At 33.6% G+C, this 25,804-nt stretch overlaps 1 protein-coding gene across 3 annotated transcripts in view; it reads right to left on the reverse strand.

Annotated features, from left to right (window-relative positions):
• The window catches only part of Phf6 (PHD finger protein 6), a 50,162-nt gene that overhangs the window by 11,879 nt on the left and 12,479 nt on the right, over positions 1-25,804 (reverse strand). For 2 of the 3 annotated variants that reach the window (XM_077793818.1, XM_077793817.1), the window contains exons 4-8: positions 20,462-20,595; positions 20,156-20,199; positions 4,101-4,270; positions 3,801-3,944; positions 2,626-2,730 (exon numbers count right to left, since the gene is read on the reverse strand). In XM_077793818.1, the coding sequence (XP_077649944.1) occupies positions 2,626-2,730; positions 3,801-3,944; positions 4,101-4,270; positions 20,156-20,199; positions 20,462-20,595 (597 nt within the window). The remainder of the gene's footprint in view (positions 1-2,625; positions 2,731-3,800; positions 3,945-4,100; positions 4,271-20,155; positions 20,200-20,461; positions 20,596-25,804) is intronic. The other variant, XM_026405622.2, reaches the window with a different exon arrangement.

Below are 25,804 nucleotides of genomic sequence, written 5' to 3' on the forward strand. Positions count from 1 at the left end.
GAAGGGGTATATAGTAGATAGTTTTCAAATTTACTGAACTCTAGATGCCTTTTTACTTTCAGAGCAGTAAGGAGGTATCATGATGGACTAATTTCCTTTGGAGCACACATGGGAAAATCCTTTAGTATTTACCCTAACCTTCAACAGTACAGAAGAAAACAGTAAGTGAATTGAACGGTTGTCCTATTCACTTATTTGGATTTTTTAATGACACGACATTGCTGCATGATTTTCCCTTATTTCTTTTTAGTACTGTGAGTTCTCTTTATTACTAAACTGAACTGAATCTAAATGGAACAGATAACAACAATCTTCATACCTCAAAAGAAACTCCACAAAGAAAGGGTCAATTCTAATAGAGTAAGACAAAGATGATAATTGTCTGAAACCATTACATGAAAGAATGAAGGGTACCTTCACAGTAGAGGGATCAGATTTACCACCTGAAACCAAGAGTCAGTCATTATGACCTATCTGATATGATAGGTAGGATGTGGATGATCTCACCCCCCAAAAAAGATGAAAATGAATCTAATCAAGCTTTGCATGCATCTCCCACTTTAAATGGAAATATGGAGGCTAGAGAGATAAATAGCATCATGAAAAGCAAACACATAAAATAGTAGGACATTCTAAAGGACAATTAATTCATTTTCTTCAAGTCAGTAGCATACAAGAAAAATCCAAAACAACAGAGAGAGGGAGGAGAGGGTGCTGTACATTATGTAAAGGATATGTAAAAACCAAATGTAGAGCTAGGCATGGTGGTGCACACCTGTAATCCCAGTAACTCATAAGGCTGAGGCAGGAGGATAGCAAGTTCAAGGCCAGCCTCCACAACTTAAGTGAGATCCTGCCTCAAAGCAAATAAATAAATAAATAAATACATAAATAAGGGCTGGGGATGTAATGCTCAATGACAGAGCACCCCTGGGTTTATTCCCCAGTATTGCAAAAATAATAACAAAATGAAATGACAAGAACAAAATGTAAAGCATGGACTTCCTTTGAAACCCAATTCACATAAATCAACCTTACAGCCAGTTTGGAGACAGGTAGGGAAATATAAGTATGAAGTGGGTATTAAGTAACACCAAGGAATTAGCTGTTATATAGAAGGTGTAACAATATTGTTGTTAGGTAAGAAACTGTCCAGTGAAGAGATTTATACTGCACTAGATAGAGGTGAAATGATATGAAATCTGAGTTCTGATTTAAAATACTTCAAGCAACAAGAATTAAAGGCATCGTGAAATGAGTGCCACAAATCCTTGATAAATGATGAATTAAGGTGTTGGATGTGTTACTAGTCTTTGTAAATTTGATGTCTGAAAAATTTTCAAAACAAAAAATCGTCATTAAGTCACTTCTAGAGATAACTGCTGTCTTAAAAGACTTTGTATTCCACTGACATTCCACTTGCATAAGCTTTAAAGGAGTAAGTGATCAATAAAGATGCCAATATTTGTCAAAGTTCCTTATTAGTAATTCAGCATGTTTAAAAATAGACTAGCCAGGAGCAGTGGCACACGCCTAAAATACTAGAAGCTCAGGAGGCTGAGGCAGGAAAATCGTGAGTTCAAAAGCCAGCCTCGGCAAATTAGTGAGGCCCTAAAGAAACTTAGTGAGACCTTGTCTGTAAATAAAATATAAAAAAGGGCTGGGGAGGGCTGGGGTTGTGGCTCAGTGGTAGAGCACTCACCTAGCATGTGCAAGGCCCTGGGTTCGATCCTTAGCACCACATTAAAAAATAAATAAATAAAATAAAGATATCGTGTCCAACTACAACTAAAAAAATTTTTTTTTCTAAAAAGGATGCTGGGGATGTGGCTCAGTGGTCCTGGGTTCAATCAATAGTACTGTCCTCCGCCCAAAAAAAACCCCTTGAGACTAAAGTACATTTTATAAAGGAAGCTTTAAAGCTACCATAAACATTTTAAGAGACATAACTGTTTATGTGTACATTAAACAGAAGCCCTAAAATTTTTTTCCTTTCTTTAAAAAGAAAAGAAAATCTGGGTGTGGTGGCACATGCCTGTAACCCCAGTGGCTCAGGGGGCTGAGACAGGAGGATCACAAGTTCAAAGCCAGCCTCAGCAAAAAGTGAGTCTCTAAGCAACTCAGTGAGACCCTGTCTCAAAATAAAATATAAAAATGGGGCTAGGGATGTGGCTCAGTGATCAAGTGCCCCCTGAGTTCAATCCTTGGTACCAAAAGACAAAAAAAAAGAAAAGAAAAAGTATTAACAACATGGGTAAGGTGTCAATGCTATATTCAACTTATGGAATTTTTCATTAAGCAAAATTATACAATATAACAGTTTAAACTTAATAAAGTGGGTTACATTCATATTTTCATTTATTTTATTAAAGAGCACTCAAATACCCTGAAATGTAAACCTAATCCATGTAAATCTTTGAAGAAATGAAGTTACATAGAAAGAGTAAGTTTCAGTAACATCAGTATTTTTTATTATGTTACAAATAAAGTCAAATATATACTGTGCTTTAACATATGAACTGCTTTATATTAAATTTCTTGATGACTGGTAAATTTGAGGTGTGTTCTTAATTTAAAGCAGAGTCAAGAATAATGTTGCATAACACAAATATAAAAATCACAGACCATTCTTTTTCCTCGCTTAATCTCCTGAAGTACAGTTTTAATATCAAAATCTCCAAATTCTGCTCTTGATGTTGTTGTGAGCTGGACTGTACCAGAAGAAAATAACTAGAGAAGAAAAATGCAAGAATATTACCATTCAGAATCCTTATAACAAAGAGATTAGATAATAATAAATATGCTGCATTAATTTCCAGTGAAAATATATTTTTCCATAATAATCAAATAACAACAAATATTTTTAATATATTCATATATTTGATTAAAATTCAACCCAAAATAAAGACTGAAAAAAACTTAAGATTGCCACTGTGGAGACAAGATTAAATACCCTGCTTCAAACAATGAAGATTTCAACAATATCACCCTGTTGTCTCAACCTTTTTACATTTCCAGTTTTTTTTTCCCCCATGAACCAGTGATGCTTTATTTAGCACTGGAGGGGCACATTTTCTGGGGGAAAACATCCCATTTCCACAGTTTTAAGAAATAGTTTAAGTTGACAAATTTCAGAGATACAGATCAAATCACCTGTTTTGTTTGTTTGTTTGTTTGTTTTGTAAAAAAGACATGTGTGGGATCTATTCCACAGGGGTCCAAGGTACATTTATTTGGAAAAAGCTTCCCAGGTAAATCTGATATGCACTTTAGTCAAGAACTTCTGATATAAATAATATAACTTTAAAAGAACTAATCATATAATGGGATGAATAATTCAATACAATTGAACACATTTAGGTGTTCTGTAAGTCAGGCCTGGATCTAAGGATGTAAAGATAAAAATTTGTCCTCACCTTATTCTTATCTTTGAGGCATTGAAAAATTTATTGGGAAAGACAGGCTCATAAATAATAACTGCAATATAGTATATTAAGTAAAACAACAGCAGTATTTATCATAGTGGAGAACATGTTTATATAAATTAAATTCTTACAGTTGTGAAATAATTATGGATTATCTTGCATATAATTATAATTAGCATACTTCAAATTCTAGTAAAACATAAAAGCTATTTTTTAAAAATCTAAAGTTTATTAAGATTTGAGATTATAAGATATTACTATTCATAATTCTAGAACATAAATACTAGAGGTAAATATGCCATGTTTGGTTATTAGCTAAATTATTTTCACAAAAGCTTGGGCTTAAATTAGGCACATAAAAAGAACCTTACTTACCATGCACTTATAATGTGCAGCTGCTTTCTTGGCATTAAATATATGCAGTTTTCCTCTTGCTTCATTTTCTTCCTCTCCTACATGACAAAATCCACATTTAGGCCTGGTGTCACTAGGGCTGCTTCTGTGTGGAGACCTATCTCTCTGCAAATATAAAAGAAAAAAAAACACACTTCAGAAATGCTATCAGTATTTCAAGCTTATTTAACATTTCAAATGATAAACCTTAACTACATAAAAAGTTTAAATGAAATATTCATGGTGCAACAAAAAGTAAAAATCCAATAGTTTTTCACTTACATAGGAACTACTTTCCATTTCATCTGTTCCATGGGAAGATGTGGACCTTGTATCTTCTGACAGCCCTTTAAAATTAGTTTTTCTTGGTCTTCCTTTGCGACTTTTCTTTTTACTTTTTGGGGATGAGGGCTCCAGTTCATGTTCATTAAAACTTTCTTCTAAATCAGCTGCTTAAAAATGAACAAAAGCTTTATATGGACCAGTCTTAAAATGAGCATTAGTTTGCAGGTTCTGAGGACACAAACTTTTCCTTAGACTGAAATTGTATTCAAAAATGAGGAGAAATGATTTATAATATATTCAATATAGCAACCTACTGTTTCAGACAAATTTAACAAAATAAATACAACATATAGTTTTATGATAATCACTATAACCTTATTTATTTCCTTTCAATCTGTATTCTGCAAAAAAAATGAGCCACAACCCTAGCCCCAAGTTTTATGATCTTGATTGTATGGCTTTTAAATTCTTTTACATCCATTTTAATAAAAGTTCAGTTTCTTAGGCACACTGACTTCATTTCAAGAGCATATTAGCTATATGTAACTACTTGCAAAAGTATTACAGAGCACAAATTTGGACTATTTCTGTCACTACAGCAAAGTTCTATTGAACAGCACTGTTCTAGCTTTTCAACCACATGAAAACTGAATGAACAAATTCAGCAAGCAAGTTATCTTCAATTGAACTAACTGATCAAGTAATTAAATGAATATTAAGTACAAAAGAAATTTCTGACTAGGTATGTTGCAAGTTGATTGTGTATACTTTAATGAATTAAACAAAATTTATGTAGAAATTTTAGAACTGCATTTCCCAGCAATTTTAAAAGAATTTCTACCACTAATAGATGTTTCATTCACTACAATATTTTTCATTCACTACAAATATTTTATTAAGGACCTTCTTTATATAAAATAATGCATTTAGTGTTCAAGAGAGTATAAGAACTAAGTGTTAATTCATCTTAAGATCAAACTATATCCCATCCCAACTGCCACTTACTAAAATAATTTTTCCTTATCATTCTGTCTAAAGAACCTCCTTTCTGATCCCCCAGGCCTCGGTCACTCCTTTCTCTCTTGCCTTGCTATGTTTCAACATCTTTTTCTCTACCAGATTTAATATTTGAATTTATTTATTGAAATGTTTGTTATCTATCTCTCCCACTGGAGTGTCAATTCCTTGGACACAGGGGTTTGTTCCTCTTATTCTTTGATGTAGAATGGTTAGTGCTAATGTGTTCAATAAATATGTTATATGAATAAAACCCAAAAAGATCAAACTATGTAAGTTTTAGTTACAGCCTTCTAATTCCTGTACTGAATCTTCCTTTACCATGTTACTGATTATTATTCTACAGAATATTATTAGTATATTGAGAATAATAATATTCTCAATGAGAGCATATCTGCTCCTACTCTCCAGATGCTGTACAATACTCTAAAGTATTTTTGGCTTTTAGAAATAAAAGCATATTCATTATAATAAATGGGCAATTCAATTATTATACTTATATATATAAAAGCTCAGGGAAAATATAAGTGTTTGTAAGACTGTTAATAAAAATTTACATGAATGCAAATTTATATAACCATGATTGGATTAGAGGGAGTCAAGGGGTAGAGGTTCAAGTTATTGGACAGTGTTTAATAGGGAACTAATTCATGCAAATAAATTCCTGTGAAGACAGAAAATTCAACTTAAAATGATTTCTGACCTTAACACTATATCAAATATCATATCAGAGCATATTGCCTATTTAAATATTCAAACTAAACAATTTATACACGGTTCTACTAAAATTACTTACACTTGCCAAAAATTAAAATTCTTAAAATGAAAAATGATAACCAAATGTTCCAATCATTCAAATATATTTGTGTGTATGTATATAAAACATTTCAGTCACGTGCATATATACATATGTATACATACAACATATTCAGTTGTCTGTTATGAAAATGAACATCACTAATACCACAATATTGTATTATTAAACATCTATAAATAAACTAAGAACTGATTCTTTTATCAGGCCAATATGACTAGTTTTTCATATGGCATATTTCTCATAAACATGCAATATTCAGCAAAAAAAAATTTACAGGACTTTCTAAGAGCAATACTAAAATCACAAAGGATTCATACACTTAACTACATTAGACTTTCAAATTTCTGGGGAGTAAAAAGAAGTGGTAAATTAAAACGCAAACAATAAACTGGAACGGTGTCTCCTGTATCTGTGACAGAGGATAAGTATCCTTATGACACAATAAGCTCATATATGATTAAGACCCCAATGGAATAATGGATCAAGGAGCTGATGAAAAAATTTACAGAGCATAGGAAGTTAATAAACATACTTTAAAAATATGTAACTTCTCTAGAATCAAAACACAAATTAAATGATACATCATTTTTATCTATCAATAAAGCAAACTTCAAAATTATAAAATTATAAGATTACAATGAACCAAAAATGTGTTAGAAATGAAAATATATAAGTCCCTTTTAAATGGAGAGAATAAGTCATGCTTCTAGATGAACGATAAGTATCAACATTAGAAATCAGTTCTTGCTAACCTAATTTAATGAAATTCCAATAAAATAGATCTTAAAGTTGATTTCTGGAAAAGTAAATAGGTAAGAACACAGAAGAATATACTATAGGGGCTGGGGATGTGGATCAAGCGGTAGTGCGCTCGCCTGGCATGCGTGCGGCCCGGGTTCGATCCTCAGCACCACATACAAGCAATGATGTTGTGTCTGCCAAAAAAAAAAAAAACCCTAAAAAATAAATATTAAAATTCTCTCTCCCCCCCCTTAAAAAAATAAAAATAAAAATATAATATAAAGCAACAGCACTTGAAAATACTAGCACGAGAATAGACAGAGGAAGAGAACAGAAAGTTTCAAAACAGGCCAATGTGTATAGGGAGATTTGAGAATATGATAATAATGGTGGTATTTCAGATGGGGGGGACGACATGATAAAAATTGCTTACCCATTTTTTTAAAAAATGAGATTCTTTTCCTCATACAATATGAAAAAGTACAGATGTATTAAAATATAATCATAAAATAAACTATAAATGTAAAGAGAGGAAAATAGAGAATTCTTGTTTATAAATTTTAGACTGGGACACCTTAGTAGCCATAAAGGAAAAGATTGAGAGATGGGACTAAAAATTAGCAACTTTTGTATAGCAAAAGGCACCTTAAACTAAATTAAAAGACAAATTGTGCTGAGGGTGTAGCTCAGTGGTATAGAACTTGCCTAGCATACATGAGGCCCTAGGTTCAATCCCAAACATGGGAAAAAAACAAGTAAATTGGTAATCATTTGCTTATAGTGATGGAGAATTAACACCTAGATTATAGAGAATGCCTTCTATTTTATTCTGTTCTCACATCCACTGAGCTACATCCCCAGACCTTTCATTTGAGACAGGGTCCACTAAAATTGCCAAAGCTGGCCTCAAACTTGCAATCCTCCTGCCTCAGCCTTCCTAATTACTGTGATTAGAGGACAGTGCCACTACGCTCAACTCTACAATTCAATTTTAAAAAGACAATCCCAAAGGCTGGGGTTGTGGCTCAAAGGTAGAGCGCTTGCCTAGCATGTGTGAGGCAGTGGGTTTGATTCTCAGCACCGTATATAAATAAAATAAAATAAATCAACCATTAACAACTAAAAAAAGAAAAAGTAAAAAAAAAAAAAAAGACAACCCCAAGAGGAAAATGTACAAAGGACAGAAACAGGCCATTCACAGAAAAAAATAATGACTAAAAACTTATGTACAGAAGCCCAACCTTACTAGTGATAACAGAAATGAAAATTAAATGAGATTATCAGGTTAGCAAAAACTAAAGATTGATATTATCCAGCCAAGTATATGGCATTAGACACTGCTGGTGGGAGCATAAACTGGGTATATAGTTTTAGAATCAATGTGACTGTATCTATTTCAATGTTAAAAGCACAACCTTTGACCTGGCCACCCCATTTCTAGGACTATCCCACAGTCACTTATATTAAGTACATAAGTTTATTTGTACAAGGTAGATTGTTACAGTATTATTTGTAATCATGAAAAAGTAGGCAGCCTATTTTTATTAACAGACAAATCTACAAATAAAATATGGTTCCACTTATTCTATGGAATATGACTATCAAAAAGAATGAGGTCGGGCCAGGCACAGTGGTGTGTGCCTATAATCCCAGGAGCTTGGGAGGCTGAGGCAGAAGGATTGCAAGCTCAAAGCCAGCCTTAGCAATGGTGAGGCACTAAGCAACTCAGTGAGACCCTGTATCCAAATAAAACATAAAAAGAGCTGGGGTTGTGGCTCAGTGGTTAAGCATCCTTGGGTTCAATCCCTAATACCAAAAAAAAAAAAAAAAAAAAAAAAAGACGTAGATCTGTATGCTGACAAGTGATAAGAAAGGAGGTCTGTAATAGATCACAGAATGAAAACAGCAGGTTGTATAACATGATATGCATACAGTATAATGCCATTTTTTAAAAATGTGCAATTGCACATATATATAAGTTTGTATATAAAAATGTCTCTGGGAAAATATACGTACAACAAGCTATCATTACTAGCTACTACTAGAGAATGTGATTTGAGGGTGAGAAGAGAGCTTTTGAAGCTAATTTTAATAGTATTCTTTTTATTATTTAATTTTTTAAACAATAAGCACTGTGCTACTTTTGTAATTACAATAATTTGTAATACCTAATGTGGTAAAGAGGGAGTAATGTTCACCCATCAATGATGAAAACGTGATCCATCACAAGTTTTCTGTAAAGTGATATAGCAATGTGTATTAGGGACTTTTTAAGTTTGTATCCTTTGATCCAGTGATTTCAGTTATAGGACTTTATCTTAAAAATTAATTGAAAATTCACATGAAAATGTGAATTTAAAAGTAGTGAATTTTTCATGGTTGCTACCTACTGCTTCTTTGGTTTTTCTCTTCCCACTTCAAAATTGTTCAACTTTTTAAAAACATTTAAACAAACTATTTTTTTCATTTCATATCACAAAAGATTTACCTGCATACAAGAAGTTAAAATCCTCCTCCTACCTTCACTTCCACCTGCTCTGCACTTCCAGCTGACCCCTTAGTCAGCCTCTCTCCTTCCCTCTCTCCCTCCCTCCCAGGGAGGTAACCATTGTTGGCAGTTCCCTTTCTAAGCCTCATAGGTCAAGGGTCTCAGTTTGAACCTTAGATCTGCCATATGAGATGTCCTACAATAGGAGATTTACTTTAAAAGGTTCTTGAATAAACTGCATGAGTTAGTTCTTATAAAGTACTTAGAATAGTACCTGGCACATAAGAAGCTCTTCATAAATGTTAGCTATTATTTTCTCTGAGTATGCAAATGTCTTTCAAAAATATACAACAAATAGCCATTCACAGTGGCACATGCCTGTAATTCCAGTGACTTGAGAGGCTGAGGCAGGAGGATCACAAGTTGAAAGCTAGCCTCAGCAATTTAGCAAGCCCTAAGCAACTTAGTGAGACCCTGCCTCAAAATAAAATATAAAAAGGGGGTTAGGGATGTGGCTCAGTAGTAAAGTGCCCCTAGGTTCAATTCCCAGTATCCCAAAAAAGATATGCTACAAATGGCATCCCAAACATAGTATTCTGCACCCCCCAGTTTCTATTCAACGTAGCTTGATGACCTTTCTTGTCAGTATATGCAAATTTACTTCCTTCCTTGTAAGAACAAAGAGTAATCCATTGTATTTAACCAGCTCACTATTACATGACCTGTAAGTTCTTCTCATTATTTTTGCTATTACATGTGTTGTAATGAACATCTTTCTCCATTTATCTTTGCTCACTATACAATATCTTAACTTTTATTTGTAAAATAAAAATCTATACACACATGCTAGAAATACAATGTTTTGAGTTTTTACTATGCCAGATGTGCTATGCAGTTTACAAACATTATATAAGGTTCATGAGAGCCTCACAATCCTATAAAGTTGTATCAGTCATCTTCCATGCTCCCATTTTACAGATAAGAAAGTTCAGAAAGATCAAATATTTTTGGCCAAGGACAAAAAGCCAGAGTGGGACACATATATGTCAATGAGTAACTACAGATATACCTTTAAAATGGTAAAACTCATCAAAGAAATACACGCTTCAATATGCTCCTGAAGTTAGAAAAAGAACTGTTTATGTATGTTTATGTATGAATAGAATCTCTCGGGAAAGATACTGGAGAAACTGGAAGTACTGTTTGCCTTTAGCAAAAGAATTTGGAAAGTGAGTTATAAGAGCCAGAAACAGCAGAAGCCTCCTTGAAGTATATAGTCTTCTGTACAGGTGATCTTTGTACAACATTGATGTAACTATTCAAACAAATGAATATGACACAGCAGTGATTTCTAAAAATTCAAGTTGATAATGTAGGTGACAAAATAAGATTATCTTCCCTCCTGTGCCACCCAACATTCCCAGCCTCTTATGAACACAACCCTCAAATGTCTATGTGGCTTAAGAATGGCAAGACCCCTCTTGGTTTCCCTTTGGTTTGCCTCTGTTATGGTGCAGAGGAGGGGCCAACTTACCAGGACAACAACTCTCTTTTCTTTTTAGTATTGTAAAGCTCTGTATGTCCTTTTACTGATTTCTCTTTTCCTCCTTTTTTTAAAAAAAAATTTTTTAGTCGCAGATGGACACAAAGAATTTATTTATTTTTATGTGGTGCTGAGGATTGATTGAACCCAGTACCTCATGCATGTGAGGCAAGTGTGCTACCACTGAGCCACAACCCCAGCTCTTTTTTCCTTCTTTAAAAAAAATTTAAGGGGCTGGGGATGTGGCTCAAGCGGTAGTGCGCTCACCTGGCATGCTTGCGGCCCGGGTTCGATCCCCAGCACCACATACCAACAAGGATGTTGTGTCCGATGAGAACTAAAAAATAAATATTAAAAATTCTCTCTCTCTCTCTCCTCTCTCACTCTCTCTTTTAAAAAAAAATAATAAAAAAATAAAAAAAATTTAAACGTTGATGAACCTTTATTTTATTCATTTATTTATATGTGGTGCTGAGAATTGAACCCAGTGCCTCACACATGCTAGGCAAGCACTCTACCACTGAGCCACAACCCCAGCTCTCTTTTCCTCCTTAATGAGTGTTTCCCTCATCATCCTTCCTGGTTTATGTTCCATTTCTGTCCTCCTCCTCAGTTCTCACATCAGTTAACAGTGTGGAGCAGAAAGGACCCCTGGACACAAAGTCTAACTGCCATATAATAGGTCTTAACTTGTTTAAGTTACTTAACCATTTGCAAAGCAAAGTTTCCTCATGTATCAGATGGGACTAAAGCTAATACCTTCCTCACAAGATTGCTTTAAGAAATTACTTTCAAAAACACTTTTTAAACTATAAAGTTCTATTCATTTGTTACATATTACTCTTGTATAATGTGTAGATTACAAGCTTTTTGTCCACAAAAGGATTCTTTTCTAAATTCCCTGAGGTGCAGACACTCAATAAATGTTCACTGGGATTAGAAAAAAAGAACAAGGATAGGCATTAATTAATCACTACCTCTGCTGAGTATCTTTATGGAAAGGAAAACAAGTGGTCACTTGCCCTGCCTCTCCAGTGCAACTGTGATGTGCATTTACTTTGCATGCTCTGTGTGGCTAGTAAACAGCTTTTTGCATTTTCAGGAAAGATATCAGATAAATTATACATTTTATGCTTTTGCATTAGGTACCTACATATGCATATAAAAAGATGTAAAATATATTATTCTTAATTAAGTATGCTAAAATGAAATACAATGTCTGAGATTTAATTCAACATAATCCAGATGGGAGGTAATGAAACAAGATTGGCCATGATCTGAAGATTACTAAAGCCAGGTGATGGGTACATGGGAGTTTGTTATGCTGTTCTCTCTACTTTCATGTACTATGAAATATCCTACAATGAAAGTCTGTAATGCGCTAAATCAAAATGAACATATATAATGCCTCATGGTACTTTGCACATGGGTGGTCAATAAATCTGGTGAATACAAAAGAATACGGAGTTAGTTCATTCTACGTGGTACAAAGATCACAATATGCATATGTTCCTAAAATTTTCCAAATTAAATCAGAAATACAACTTAAATTCCACTGTCTTTCAAGGAAGAACATATGAAAAGATAAGTGGTAATAAAAGCAGGCAGAGTTTTAAAGGACAATAATGACAACAAAGATACAGAACACAGTAACTGGCAATATTATGTGCCAGGAACACTACTAAAAGCTTTATATACTCCTATGAGATAGGTGGGGTTTGTTTTTACAGTGCTGGGGATCTAATCCTCATTTTACAGATATAATATCTAAGGCTCTCATTTGAGAAACATCAAATAATGTGCCCAGGATCATATGACTAGGAAGTAACAAAGCTAAAATTCAAATATAAATCCAATTAAAAAGCCCACACTATTGATCAGTATGATACTATCTACCCAGTACTTCATAAACATTTTCAATGGTACTAAACTTTTTTAATTAGATTTTTTAATAAGTATTTTTAACTGACACATAGGAATCACCCATATTTATGTAGTCCAGTATGACATTTTAATACATGTATTAAAATTTCCTAAGTTTCCATTTAATAAAAGTATTGGACACTAGAAACTGCATTGCATTCTTCAGAAAAAGAACAAAGAAAACACTAAGTGAATACTACAGCAAGCAAAGACTTTAAATCTATATAAACTATAACACTCTTACAATATACTTCCACTATAACTATAGTGACCTATTTCCTGAAACATACATGGAGTTACAGGATTTAACAGGCAATCTCTGAAATAAAGATTCTAACCTGTCAATCAGGAAATCCACAAGTCCCTGAATAAAATCAAGACCACAGTCTCCAAGGTTAGACACCAAAGATTTCTTTACCGTGTCTCAGAAAGCATGGGGTTTTATGGTCAATGTAATTCTAGCACTTATTACTACTGTATCTTTTAATTTCAGACTTAATGCCTTTTACTTGGATTCCACAAATGTTAATATTTTACGTTTGTTTTATCATTCAGTCTCTATACACATAATCGTTTTTTTTATTTTTATTATTGGTTGTTCAAAACATTACATAGTTCTTGACATATCATATTTCATACATTTGATTCAAGTGGGTTATGAACTCCCATTTTTACCCCATATACAGATTGCAGAATCACATCGGTTATACATCCACTATTTTACATATTGCCATACTAGTGTCTGATGTGTTCTGCTGCCTTTCCTATCCTCTACTATCCCCCTCCCCTCCCCTCCCGTCTTTTCTCTCTACCCCATCTACTGTAATTCATTTCTCCCCCTTGTTTTTTTCCCTTTCCCCTCACTTCCTCTTATATGTAATTTTGTATAACAATGAGGGTCTCCTTCCATTTCCATGCAAATTCCCTTCTCTCTCCCTTTCCCTCTCACCTCTCCTCCCTGTTTAATGTTAATCTTCTTCTCATGCTCTTCCTCCCTGCTGTTCTTAGTTTGGCATTTGTTTTTTAGGGATTGGCTAGCTTCACTTAGCATAATCTGCTCTAATGTCATCCATTTCCCAGGAAAATTCCATGATTTTGTCATTTTTTAGTGCAGAGTAATACTCCATTGTGTATAAATGCCATATTTTTTTTTATCCATTCATCTATTGAAGGGCATCTAGGAACAAATGGGACTTACTCAAACTAAAAAGTTTTTTCTCAGCAAGAGAAACAATAAGAGAGGTAAATAGGGAGCCTATATCCTGGGAACAAATTTTTACTCCTCACACTTCAGATAGAGCCCTAATATCCAGAGTATACAAAGAACTCAAAAAATTAAACAATAAGAAAACAAATAACCCAAGCAACAAATGGGCCAAGGACCTGAACAGACACTTCTCAGAGGAGGATACACAATCAATCAACAAGTACATGAAAAAATGCTCACCATCTCTAGCAGTCAGAGAAATGCAAATCAAAACCACCCTAAGATAACATCTCACTCCAGTAAGATTGGCAGCCATTAAGAAGTCAAACAACAACAAGTGCTGGCGAGGATGTGGGGAAAAGGGTACACTTACTTGTACATTGCTGGTGGGACTGCAAATTAGTGCGGCCTTGGAAAGCTGGGAATGGAACCACCATCTGACCCAACAGAATACAACATACACTAGTATGGCTGTATGTAAAAAAGTGGATGTGTAACCGATGTGAATCTGCAATATGTATACGGGGTAAAAATGGGAGTTCATAATCCGCTTGAATCAAATGTATGAAATATGATATGTCAAGAGCTTTGTAATGTTTTGAACAATTAATAATAAAAAAATTTTTAAAAAACTCAGGACCTATTCTAGATACCTTTTCCTATCATATCAAAGTTTTATTTTGCTCAAAATAAATTATTAAGTACACAGGAATTAACCTATTTTTTAAAATATCTTTATTTATTTATTTATTTTTATGTGGTGCTGAGGATCGAACCCCAGGGCCTTGCACATGCTAAGCTAGTGCTCTACCACTGAGCCACAATCCCAGCCCAAGGCATTAACCTTTTAATGAAAATGATTTTAAATGAACCATTTTCATGTTTATCCATGGTTTCTTGCAGGTGCCCAAATGTTTAGTGATGATAATCTATCCTAATAAAATACCTGTACAAAACAGAGACCAGTAGAAGTAAAAAGTTGGAGCAATTTAGCAATTTGCTATTATCAATACTAGATATTTTAAAATACTGTCTTAAAATGGTAAAGAATATAGTTATTAACTAGACACACACAGGGAAAAACACTTAAAATGTAGGGGTTTTGTTGCTGTTTGTGGTGGTGGTGCTGGGGATGGAACCCAGGGCCTTGTATGTACTAGGCAAGCACATTACCAGTGAGCTACATCCAATTCCAAGATGTAAGGTTTAATTCTGGCTATTCCTGCCCATTTTTAAAGTATAAATTTTCTATTAAGACTAGAAAGACATGACATCAGTTAAATACAGTACTCAATAACCACATGTAACTACCACACTGGATGGTGCAAATAAGGAATATTTCCATTGTTAAGGAAAGTTCTACAAGATAGCGTTGTCAAGGCATTCATTCTCTACCCTCTCATGAAAGCCCTACCTCTTTGAGGTCCATGCCATTCAGCTAAGCCACTGCTTCTCAAATTTTAAAGGGTACAAAATACAATTAGGAATCTAATTAGTATGGAGATTCCTATTTAGTAAATAGAAGTAAGGCTTGAGATTAGGCTTTTTTTTTTTTTTTTTTTTTGCACCAGGAATTGAACCCAGGGCCACTTAACCACTGAACCACATCCCCAGCCCATTTTCATATTTTATTTTGAAATAGGGTCTCACTAAGTTGCTTAGGGACTTGCTAAATTGCTGAGGTTGGCTGTGAACTTGCAATCTGCTTGTCTCAGCCTCCCAAACTGCTGGTATTACAGGCATGTGCCACAATGCCCTGTTTGAGATTAGGCATTTTTAGTAAGCTCCCAGGGAATGTCAATTCTGCTGGTCCACAGTCTGATTGCACTCTTTAACAGAAACGAGCTATGCTATTTACTTCCTCTCCTTGTTGCTAATAATTCCCAATCACGTGACCACAGGCATCAAATTTTCATTAACACAGTCCACAATCATTTTCTCCATCTCAAATCCTGCTTTAGGTGATTTCAACTGTCCACATGGACAATCCAAGCCACACTAGCCACTCAGTTCCTTGATCTTCAGTGATGTATCCTGTCAATCACTTAATTACCATAGTCACACCCTGATACCTTACAATAATCTAAAATGGTTTTACCTCTGAAACTCCTATATTGTACTTTGTGACCAAAATGCTTGCTTTCAAAAGTATTCTTCAACCCTATCAGGACCTCCTGTCCATTGATTCCTTCTTTTTTTTTCCTATTTCTTTTCTCCACTTCTCTCCCTATCTAGCTCAGATTTCTCTCAATAAATATCCTAAATTCCCTCATTCCTTTACTTCCTCATTTGAACCCATTTGACAAAATACCAAGTCTGAGTTAACCAGCTAACCACTTTCTATACTCAGGACCCTGAATTGTTGGAAGAAAAGTCACATGACCTAACTGTTGGGTACTGCTATTTAAATTCATGAATACCAGCCTCAACTATTAAATTTCTCTAAGCAACTTCCTCTCTTGGTAGTCAAAGTTATTCTTTTTTCTCTCCTATTTTAGACTCCTATATCTCTTCCTACATTTCTCCAGAGAAAATAGACCAGATAGGAGCCTCCTATCTTCTTCTTTCCCTCCTGTTAAAATGGAAATGACTTCATATCCCAGGCCAGTTGATTTGCTCGTATGCTGAATTCTCTTTTCTGTATCTTTCATCTCTTCCTCATAAAGGTTCACAATGGTAACCAATTAATTGTGCAATTACTTATTTAAGAACCTTTCTCAAGTAAGATTTTAAGCTTCTGGGGTGCAGAGATCCATCTAGTTTATCACATAACAGGCCTCACACACTGTGGGTGAAATAAGTATCTACCTGGGTATAATTCCAGAGGGAACTTGTACTCAGTTAACTGTCACCATTGATAGGGAACTATTTTTAATCAGAAATGCTTTCTTGCACATTTCAAGTCATTTTACAGGAAGCCTATCTAAGGCCATCACAACTACGAGGCAAATATATAGTTCCAAGGACTGGCATTTTAAAAATCTAGTGATACAGTGATAGCTCAAAACTTCATTCAAGCAGCTAAGGACATTGGGCTACAGATTAAAGAAAAAAATTGCTTCTGTTAACTCACAATCCATTTTTTTCCTGAATAATACTGATGCCATGGGTTTTAAGTATTTAATAATAAATAATATTTTACTTAAGATGGGAAAATCAAATTGCTATATTATTCTTGAATTTAATATTCCAAAAGAGCGCATATCATATAAAGCTAACATGGCAGATTAATTTACATAGCATTAATCTTATATTAAATATCAGCAGTACTGAACCACAGATGGCATATGATCAAGAAATTACCACAGGTATTGCTCTAGAGACTAGTGTAGTACAATTCTCAAAAATAGTCCCTGAAATACAATCCTATAACCCCTCTCATAAATCACAATCATAAAGTAGAACATATGTTTCCCATTAGAACAACTAGAAGTTCTGTTTCTGACAAAGCACTCAATATAAAATAAGTTTGAGGCAGATGAATGTGATAAAGCCAAAAATACAACAAAAATATACTCTGTAATTTTTAAAAATATTAAATTACATTTCAAATTCTACAGTTATGAGTATAAGCACACTTTATATGCCTATGATACAAGAAGTCCTGGTATTCTACAGAAGTATACATTAAATCCCAAATTCAAATCAACTGTATCATGAGTTTGAAATTATAGTGATCCTTCCAGTTACATTAAAATAAATTTTCTTGAAAAAATTAAAATTAGATCTCTCTCACTAATAAGTTTGACAGAGCAAAAAGGTGGTCAAAATTATTCTACGTACTTTATATAGTCTGCAGTGATTTTTCTCTACCACTAGATGGTACTATCAGCTTCAGAAATCTAGAGAATAAAATGGGAGCTGGCTATATTAATCAGGATATATTAATCATCCTTCTTAAATATCTCAAATATCCTGTCCCAGTATGCTCATATATAAGTCATGAGTCTCGATCCTCAGATGTTAACATATATGGCCACTGAAAACTCAAGAGTATTGAATAAATACACTTAAAATCTGAAGTAATAAAAGGTGGGAAGACTTGCTTATAACTTTTTTTTAAATGGTGCTGGGGATGGAACCCAGGGCCTTGTGCATGCTAAACAAGTACTCTACCACTAAGCTACACCCCCAGCACCTACTTGTAACCATTCACAAAAGATTTTTGGATTCAATTCTAGAATTAAGTGAAGAAAAAAAACAGAAGGAAAGAACTATGAAGGGTTTTTTTAAAGTCACACTTTATGGTCTTAAAAGCATTTTGTCCTTATTATTTATCCAGTCTGTTTACCTAAGAGTAATTTTTGCCAGACTACTTTTTAAATTTTTTTTTATTTTTAAATTATTATTTTAATTGTACATATTGATTGGGTTCAGTATAACCTGATACATGTACATCATGATCAAATCAGGGAAATTAGCATTTCTATCATATTAAACATTTCTTTTTTTTTAATTTTATTTTTTTTATTGGTTGTTCACAACATCACAAAGCTCTTGACATATCATATTTCATACATTAGATTGAAATGGGTTATGAACTCCCAATTTTACCCCAAATGCAGATTGCAGAATCACGTCGGTTATACATCCACAATTTTACATAATGCCCAATTAGTAATTGTTGTATTCTGCTACCTTTCCTATCCCCTACTATCCCCCCTCCCCTCCCCTCCCATCTTCTCTCTCTACCCCATCTACTATAATTCATTTCTCTCCTTGTTTATTTTCCCATTCCCCTCACAACCTCTTATATGTAATTTTGTATAGCAATGAGGGTCTCCCTTCATTTCCATGCAATTTCCCTTTCTTTAAAAATTTTTAGATTAACCTATAATATTTGTACATATGGGGTACATCATGATATTTCAACACATGTACAAAATGATTGTATTTTTAACCAGAACTTTATAATAGATGGATTAATCTGGAGTTCAGATGTGAAATCAATACTATTTTGTATAATAAAAGTCAAGATCTAAGAGATCAAAAAAGGCCATTTTAATATGGCCCATTTAACATAATTTTAATGTTAACACTAATAGTGAAGTCTCTGTAAAAGAAACAACTTCCTAAAACAACAGTTCTCAATCCATTTTAAATTTAAGCAGCATGTTCTCAGAAGCTAACAACCATTTTAAAGATCTCGAATCTAAATGAAAGAATAGAAAAATCTCTGATTAAATCTAAGCTATTTTATACTGCTAGTAAAAGTATCAAAACCATCTGTTCAAAACAAGTTGGAATTCAATCTAAGAACTTCTCCATGTCTTTTAAAGAAAAGTACAAGATTGGCTAAAAAATACACACACACACACACACACAACTAAACAACTAATCTGGTCTTGTATAAATTTAAGTGGAAATAAACTATGAAATAACTTTCAAAGTTTACATTTTAAAATTGGTTACTTATAAACATGTCTGTATTTTTTAAAAAAGTACAGTAGTCATGTTCCAAGACTCCCAGTAGATGCCTGAAAGTGGATAGTATATATGTACTGTTTTTTTCTATATATATATATACCTGTAAAGTTTAATTTACAAATTAGGCACAGTAAGAGGTTAACAACAATAACCAATGATAAAATAGATAAATTAAAATGATATAACAAAAGTTATTTAAAACTTATGAATTGTTTATTTCTGGAATATTCCATTCAATATTTCTGGACCATGGTTGACCAGGTATAAGTAAAACTATGGAAAGTAAAACCATGGATAAGGATAACACAATGTAACAGAAAGTCTAGTTATGTACTAGTATTCCTAAGATCACATTATCTGTAATTATCTCATGGAAGCAAGGATTCTAATTATGACCCTTATGGAAACATGTCACCCCCTAGCATCATTTCTTTCTACAGAGAAAAGACATTTTCAATGTATATTTTATAAGAACTTTGCAGTAAAAGTTTTCATAAAAATCTGTATTTTTGCCAGTTGTTGTGGCACATGGCTGTAATCCCAGTGACTTGGGAGGCTAAGGCAGGAGGATCACAAGTCCAAAGCCAGCGTCAACAACTTGGCAAGGCCCTAAGCAACTTAGAGAGATCCTGTCTCAAAAAAAAAAAAAAAAGGTTGGGGATGTGACTCAGTCCTTAAGTGTCTGGAGGTTTGATCCCTGGTATCAAAAAAAGAAAAGAAAATTTTTATATATTTCACTATTGTATATTAGTTCATCCTAATACTTTCTTCAATTCTCCTAAATGTATTTAATATTGGTATACATCAAGTGGCAAAAATTAATATGGAACCATTACACATATTTTACTCATATTCCTTCTTGAAATTGGAAAATAGCTAAATGACGTACCTTCAGAGTTATGGGCAGTTTTCTTGTGTTTTCGACAATAAACCCTATGAAAAAAATTAAGAAATAAAAAATTATCAAGTAAGCAAACTAAACTAATTCTTTGGATTAAGAAAATGAGCAGTACATTTCACCCCACTCACAAGCTGGATTCAAAAAATCTTATAAAACTTCTTCCACCATTTCTTTAAGCATTACTTATCAAAACACCCTTTATGATGATGATGAAATGCTTTGAAATAGGAAAAACTTTGTACAAAATTCTAAAGAAAGTATGACTGTTAAAACAAAAATAAGTTAAATAGTTACATGTAAATTCCTTGTGAAGGTTTCTCTCGTATTTGAGCTTTATCATGCAATGCACAGTGGTAGTGGTATGTCCTGTGACATGTTTTCACATCACAACCAATTGTTGCTCCAGGACAATGGCACAAAGAACACATCTACAGCAAAACAACAAAATAGTATTATTAGTATGTAATTTGGCTAAGACTATGATATCAGGTTAGAGGCATATCAATTTCTGTCAAGAAAAAGAAACTGGTTATTGAAAAATCTCATAATTAATGTTATTTTTCTTATTTTTCTCTCCTAGAAATAAATTGAATAAAATTATTTTAGGGGTATTCCCCCCATGTTAAAAACTGGAATGTTATTTAAATACTTATTATTTTACTGTGATCAAAAATTTTGAGGGCTGAGGTTGTAGCTCAGTGGTAGAGCACTTGCCTTGTACACGTGAGGCCCTGGGTTCAGCACCAAATACAAATTAAAAAAAAGATACTGTGTCCATCTACAACTAAAAAACATTTAAATTTTTTTGAAATAATGTAAATCAGGGATGAGAGCTATATATATAATATAAAAGAGACCTTTTTATTTTATTTTTTTTTTTGGATTTCAGATCTTCCTGGATATGAGTAACTGGGAAAAATGTCTCATATTGAAAAAAAATTTTTTTTCCTTAAAATTTCCACTGAATCAAAATGATGAGAAGCTTTGGGAAAAAATGTCAATGCTATTTAGGAATATGGAAAACCAATTTAGAGTGAGGGAAGTAAAGAAGATAAAATAATTAAGTAGTTTTTTCAATACCTCAAGCTCTGGGAATATTTTGTGATGTCAAGTTCTTCATACTGTGAAAATATGTTCGTCTAATTTAATCTGTTACTTACTTTTTGTTTATGAATTCAGGCAAACACAAAAGAATACACTCTTTCAACATATTTTAATACAACTCACCTAAATTTATTGGGTAATTCATACCAATTAACTACCTCATGCTCTATGTTTAGGAAAAAATATTTTTAAAAAGTACATAACAATGATAGTGAATGGTTTTGGTTCACATATTATATTGTACAGTACTCAGTGGAATTTTAATGAGGCTATCTCCTAAGCTGTAAATGCCATACCAAAGTAAATCCACAGAAAGGTGAATCTAAAAAAACTGTTAATTTGCTCATTGGTTGCTAGATACTCTGTTCTAATCTGTTCTCATTCTTCTTTATTAATCTGAACATAAAGAACACTTACCATTCTAACTTTTGGATTACTTGGCCCCTAAGCAATTTTGGTGTACCAGAGGCTAATATAAATTCCAATAAAAATTCTTACATTTCCCTAAGCAAGTCAAACACTCAAATTCTCTCAAACTTTCATTTTAAAACTACTCACATACAAGGCAAAACCAGAAATATTCTCAAATGCAGGTACTTCCCAGAAAACATGAAAGCTAGTACCCATTATTAATACTCAACATATATCCTACTTCCTCAAATGAAAATAGAAACTTCAAAATATTACTGTAAAAAGAAAAGCTGTGCCAAAACATCAAGCACAGAAAGTTTTTGGATGGCTTAAATTTTCTGAAGGAGATAAATCATTTGTACTGCAATTTAATTATAAAGCTTTATTATTTTAGTAAGTTACATTTCTCATCAGAAAACATACTTATTATGAATATTTTTTGTAAAATACAAAAAGGAACAAAGAAAACTTAAAAATCCACTCATACTCCCCTCTTAGAAACACCTTACAGTGTCACTCGCAATGCTTTTGTGAATATTTTCTTCTACATCTACGCATATTATTTTGCAATCTAATTTTTTAACTTAATAAACATTACCTCATTTCATTAAGAATTTTATAAGTAGTTTATCTTGAAAGTATACCCCAAATGGGTTTGAATAGATTCATTTTGAAAAAAAATGAATTTAATTAGCAAGTAAAACTGAAAGGACAGGTGCTGTTAAAAATACTGCATTGGTCTCAACACTGTCAAAGATACAGTAAGACTGACACTCTTGTATACTGCTGGAAATTGGTACATACTCTCTGGAAAGAAATTTGCCTTACTTAATAAAGAGCTTTTTAAAAGTTTATATCCTCAGGGGGGAATTGCTGGGGAATGAAATCTACCAAATTATGCTATGTTCATGTATGAATATACCACAGTGAATCATGCTTTCTGATATAATTATAATGCACTAAATGAAATAATAATATTAGAATGGAGATAAATAGAGTAGAGCAAGGAGATGGGGGGGGAGAAGAGTGGAAAGGAAGGTACGAGGGAATGAGATTGATCAAATTGTGTTAAGTGCACGTATGAATATAGCATAGTGAATCCCACTATTATGTATAATTATAATGGACCAATGAAAAAGAAAACATTTATGCCCCCTGATTAAATAATTTTACATCTACAAATCTAGGGAAAAAAGTAAGGTGCAAACAATTTGTATGTAAATATATTCATTACAGAATTATTGAGAATAACCCAAAATATAAAACAGCCTATTGAAATCAATAGAAAACGTTTAAATAAATTATAGAACACCCATAAAGGAGTACTCTATAGCCAATCTTTTCAAAGAAGTTTTAAGGGCATAGGAAAATGTTTATGTACAAATGAAAAAAATGAGACAAGGGTAATTGAAAAGAGGTTGAAATAAATATAACAAAATGTGAAGTAGCTATCTCTGTGTGGTTAGTTCTAGTTTTCTTCACAATTTCCTGCATTTTGTGATTTTTTTACAACAGGAAAAGTACTTTGTTATGCAAAAAATACTTTTAAAAAAAGCTGGGTGCAGTGTATGGTGCACACCTGCAGTCCCAGCAACTGGGGAAGCTGAGGCAGGAGGATTGTGAAGTTCAAAGCCATCCTCAGCAATTTACCACACTGTCTCAAAATTAAAAAAGGCTGGGGATGTAGCTCAATGGTAAAGCACCCCTGGGTTCAATCCCCAGTACCAAACAAAACATATTGGGGCTGGGCATATTCAGCTCAGTGGCAGAGTCTTTGCCTAGCATGTGTGAGGCCCTGGGTTCAATTCCCAATATCATACACACAAAAAAAGCAAACAAACAAATCCATACTGGGAATACTCCAGTAAATGCTTCCAATACCTGTCTTTCAGTTTGGTGAGAATGAGAAGGAAACCAAAAGTCCAAAATATTTTCTTGGCAGGTTATAAATCCAGATCTGCCCAAAGCAAGTGGTTTTAACTGCTATGGTAAAATAAACCCATTTTGTAAATAACCAGTTAACTACAGCAACATGGATACTTTTAAAAAGAATTTAACCTTTATTTATTTGTTGTTGTTTATTTGTTTTTATGTGGTGCTGAGGATCGAATCCAGGGCCTCAACCATCCTAGGTAAGCGCTCTACCACTGAACCACAACCCCAGTCCAACATGGGATTTTTTTTTTATTAAAGTAAGTAAAAGCTTACTTTATTTTTATTGTCAGTTTCACTGGAGGAAGAAAAAGGAAAACAGACCAATAAAATATTTTCAGAGTATACAATTCTTCTCAAGATTAGGAGTAAGAATTTTGCTGAATTCACATGATCTACTTTATGCAGCATTCACAAATAAACAGTCATATTTCTGGCAAGGTACTAACATATAGCAAAACTTTTTCAGAATAAAACTATTATGCAAAACTTATATTTGTTTGCTTACCTGTGAGTGAAAGAGGGAAAATAACTTATCTTTAAATCTACTATGCTGTATTCCAACCAATGAAATAATCCTTTTCACTTGAACTCCCATGGGACAAGATACACAGTGTTCATTTTTGCTTTTACCATTTTACTCCTGCATATAGCTAATTATTTTTATAAATGCATAGATTTAATCCATCATTTCCTTCTAGACTGAATTATTTTGAAGACTAACACTGTACCATACAAAGTAGAGCTCAATCTGTTGATTTTAAGTTTACTCTGTTATTGAAGATTTTAATAACTGACAGCATATTTTTCTCATTCATGTTTCTAATAATTACAGATTTTACATAATTATCTTCAGATGCTTCTAAAACAGTCATAAACTGTCTGATTTAGGATCAGGAGAGGTGAAATTGGGAAGAACAACCCAGCTGAAGGCCCACAGAATGAGTGGTGGCAAGAATGTTTGGGGGGAGATACTAGCTCTGCTAGACACAAGACTGGGAAATAAGAGATAAAAAGAAAATTTTAAAGAATCTAGGAAAGCAGGCAGCTGGCTAGTACAACTTTTTAAAAAAAATGTTATAAGCTGTTGCAGGGAGGCACATGCCTATACTCCCAGCAACCTGGGAGACTGAGGCAAGGGGATTACAAGTTCAAAGCCAGATTCACCCAGTTAGATCATCTCAAAATAAAATAAAAAGAAGGGCTGAGGATGTAGATCAGTGGTTGAGTGCAAGTCCCTGAGTTTAACCTCCAGTACTGCATAAGCGTGCGCGCGCGCGCGCGCACACACACACACACACACACACACACACACAGTTACATGAAATAATACATAACCAAAGAGGTCTTCCCTTGAAAAAAAATTGGAAAACAGAAACTCCCACCAAACACCACCACTAAGCAAGGCATTGTTGTTTGCACCAAGTAATGGTATCTAGTATTCCACTTTTCTTTTTTTAATATTTATTTTTTAGTTGTAGTTGGACACAATACCTTTATTTTATTTATTTATTTTTATGTGGTGCCGAGGATTGAACCAAGGGCCTCGCATGTGCTAGGTGAATGCTCTACTGCTGAGCCACAACCGCAGCCCAAGTAGTATTCCACTTTTCATAAAAAAAGTTTTGATTTCCAATTTGCCACAGTCCCTACTAGCCCCTCAGCAGAATGACTGTTAACTTCCATTTATCATCATGCTTGCACTGTACCCATGACTCCTTCAAATTTGGAAAAAGAAAACTTAACCTGACAGGAATATGTTTTTCAAGAACAATGGTAGACTTCCTTGCTTGCCCCCAAAAGGTCTGACCCACCTCTCAAATATTCTGTTGAGAGCCAATTTCTTTCCTCCAACATAGGTATAAACATTCTCAGCTTATCCTACTCATATCCTAATTTCATGTTCTTATTTTAAAGGGAGGTAAAAACTTTTTCATTGATAATATTTTTTCTATTATTTGTATCACCTTATTTAGTTTGCTACCTAGTAGACCTAGCAAACCACAATAATTAATCACCAGCTCCAATCTCAGGTAATTAGGAAATAATAGGCCCATCCTGTTATAGATATTTGTGTGATCTCTCTATAATACTGTCAGAAACCACACTAACTTAAGGTTAAGTTGTGCCACATAATCAGAATCTTAAGGAGCTGAACTACAGATGAAAGAGGAACTAAGTCCTGAATGA

Source organism: Urocitellus parryii, chromosome X (assembly GCF_045843805.1).
Source record: "Urocitellus parryii isolate mUroPar1 chromosome X, mUroPar1.hap1, whole genome shotgun sequence".
In the NCBI taxonomy this organism is placed as follows: domain Eukaryota; kingdom Metazoa; phylum Chordata; class Mammalia; order Rodentia; family Sciuridae; genus Urocitellus; species Urocitellus parryii.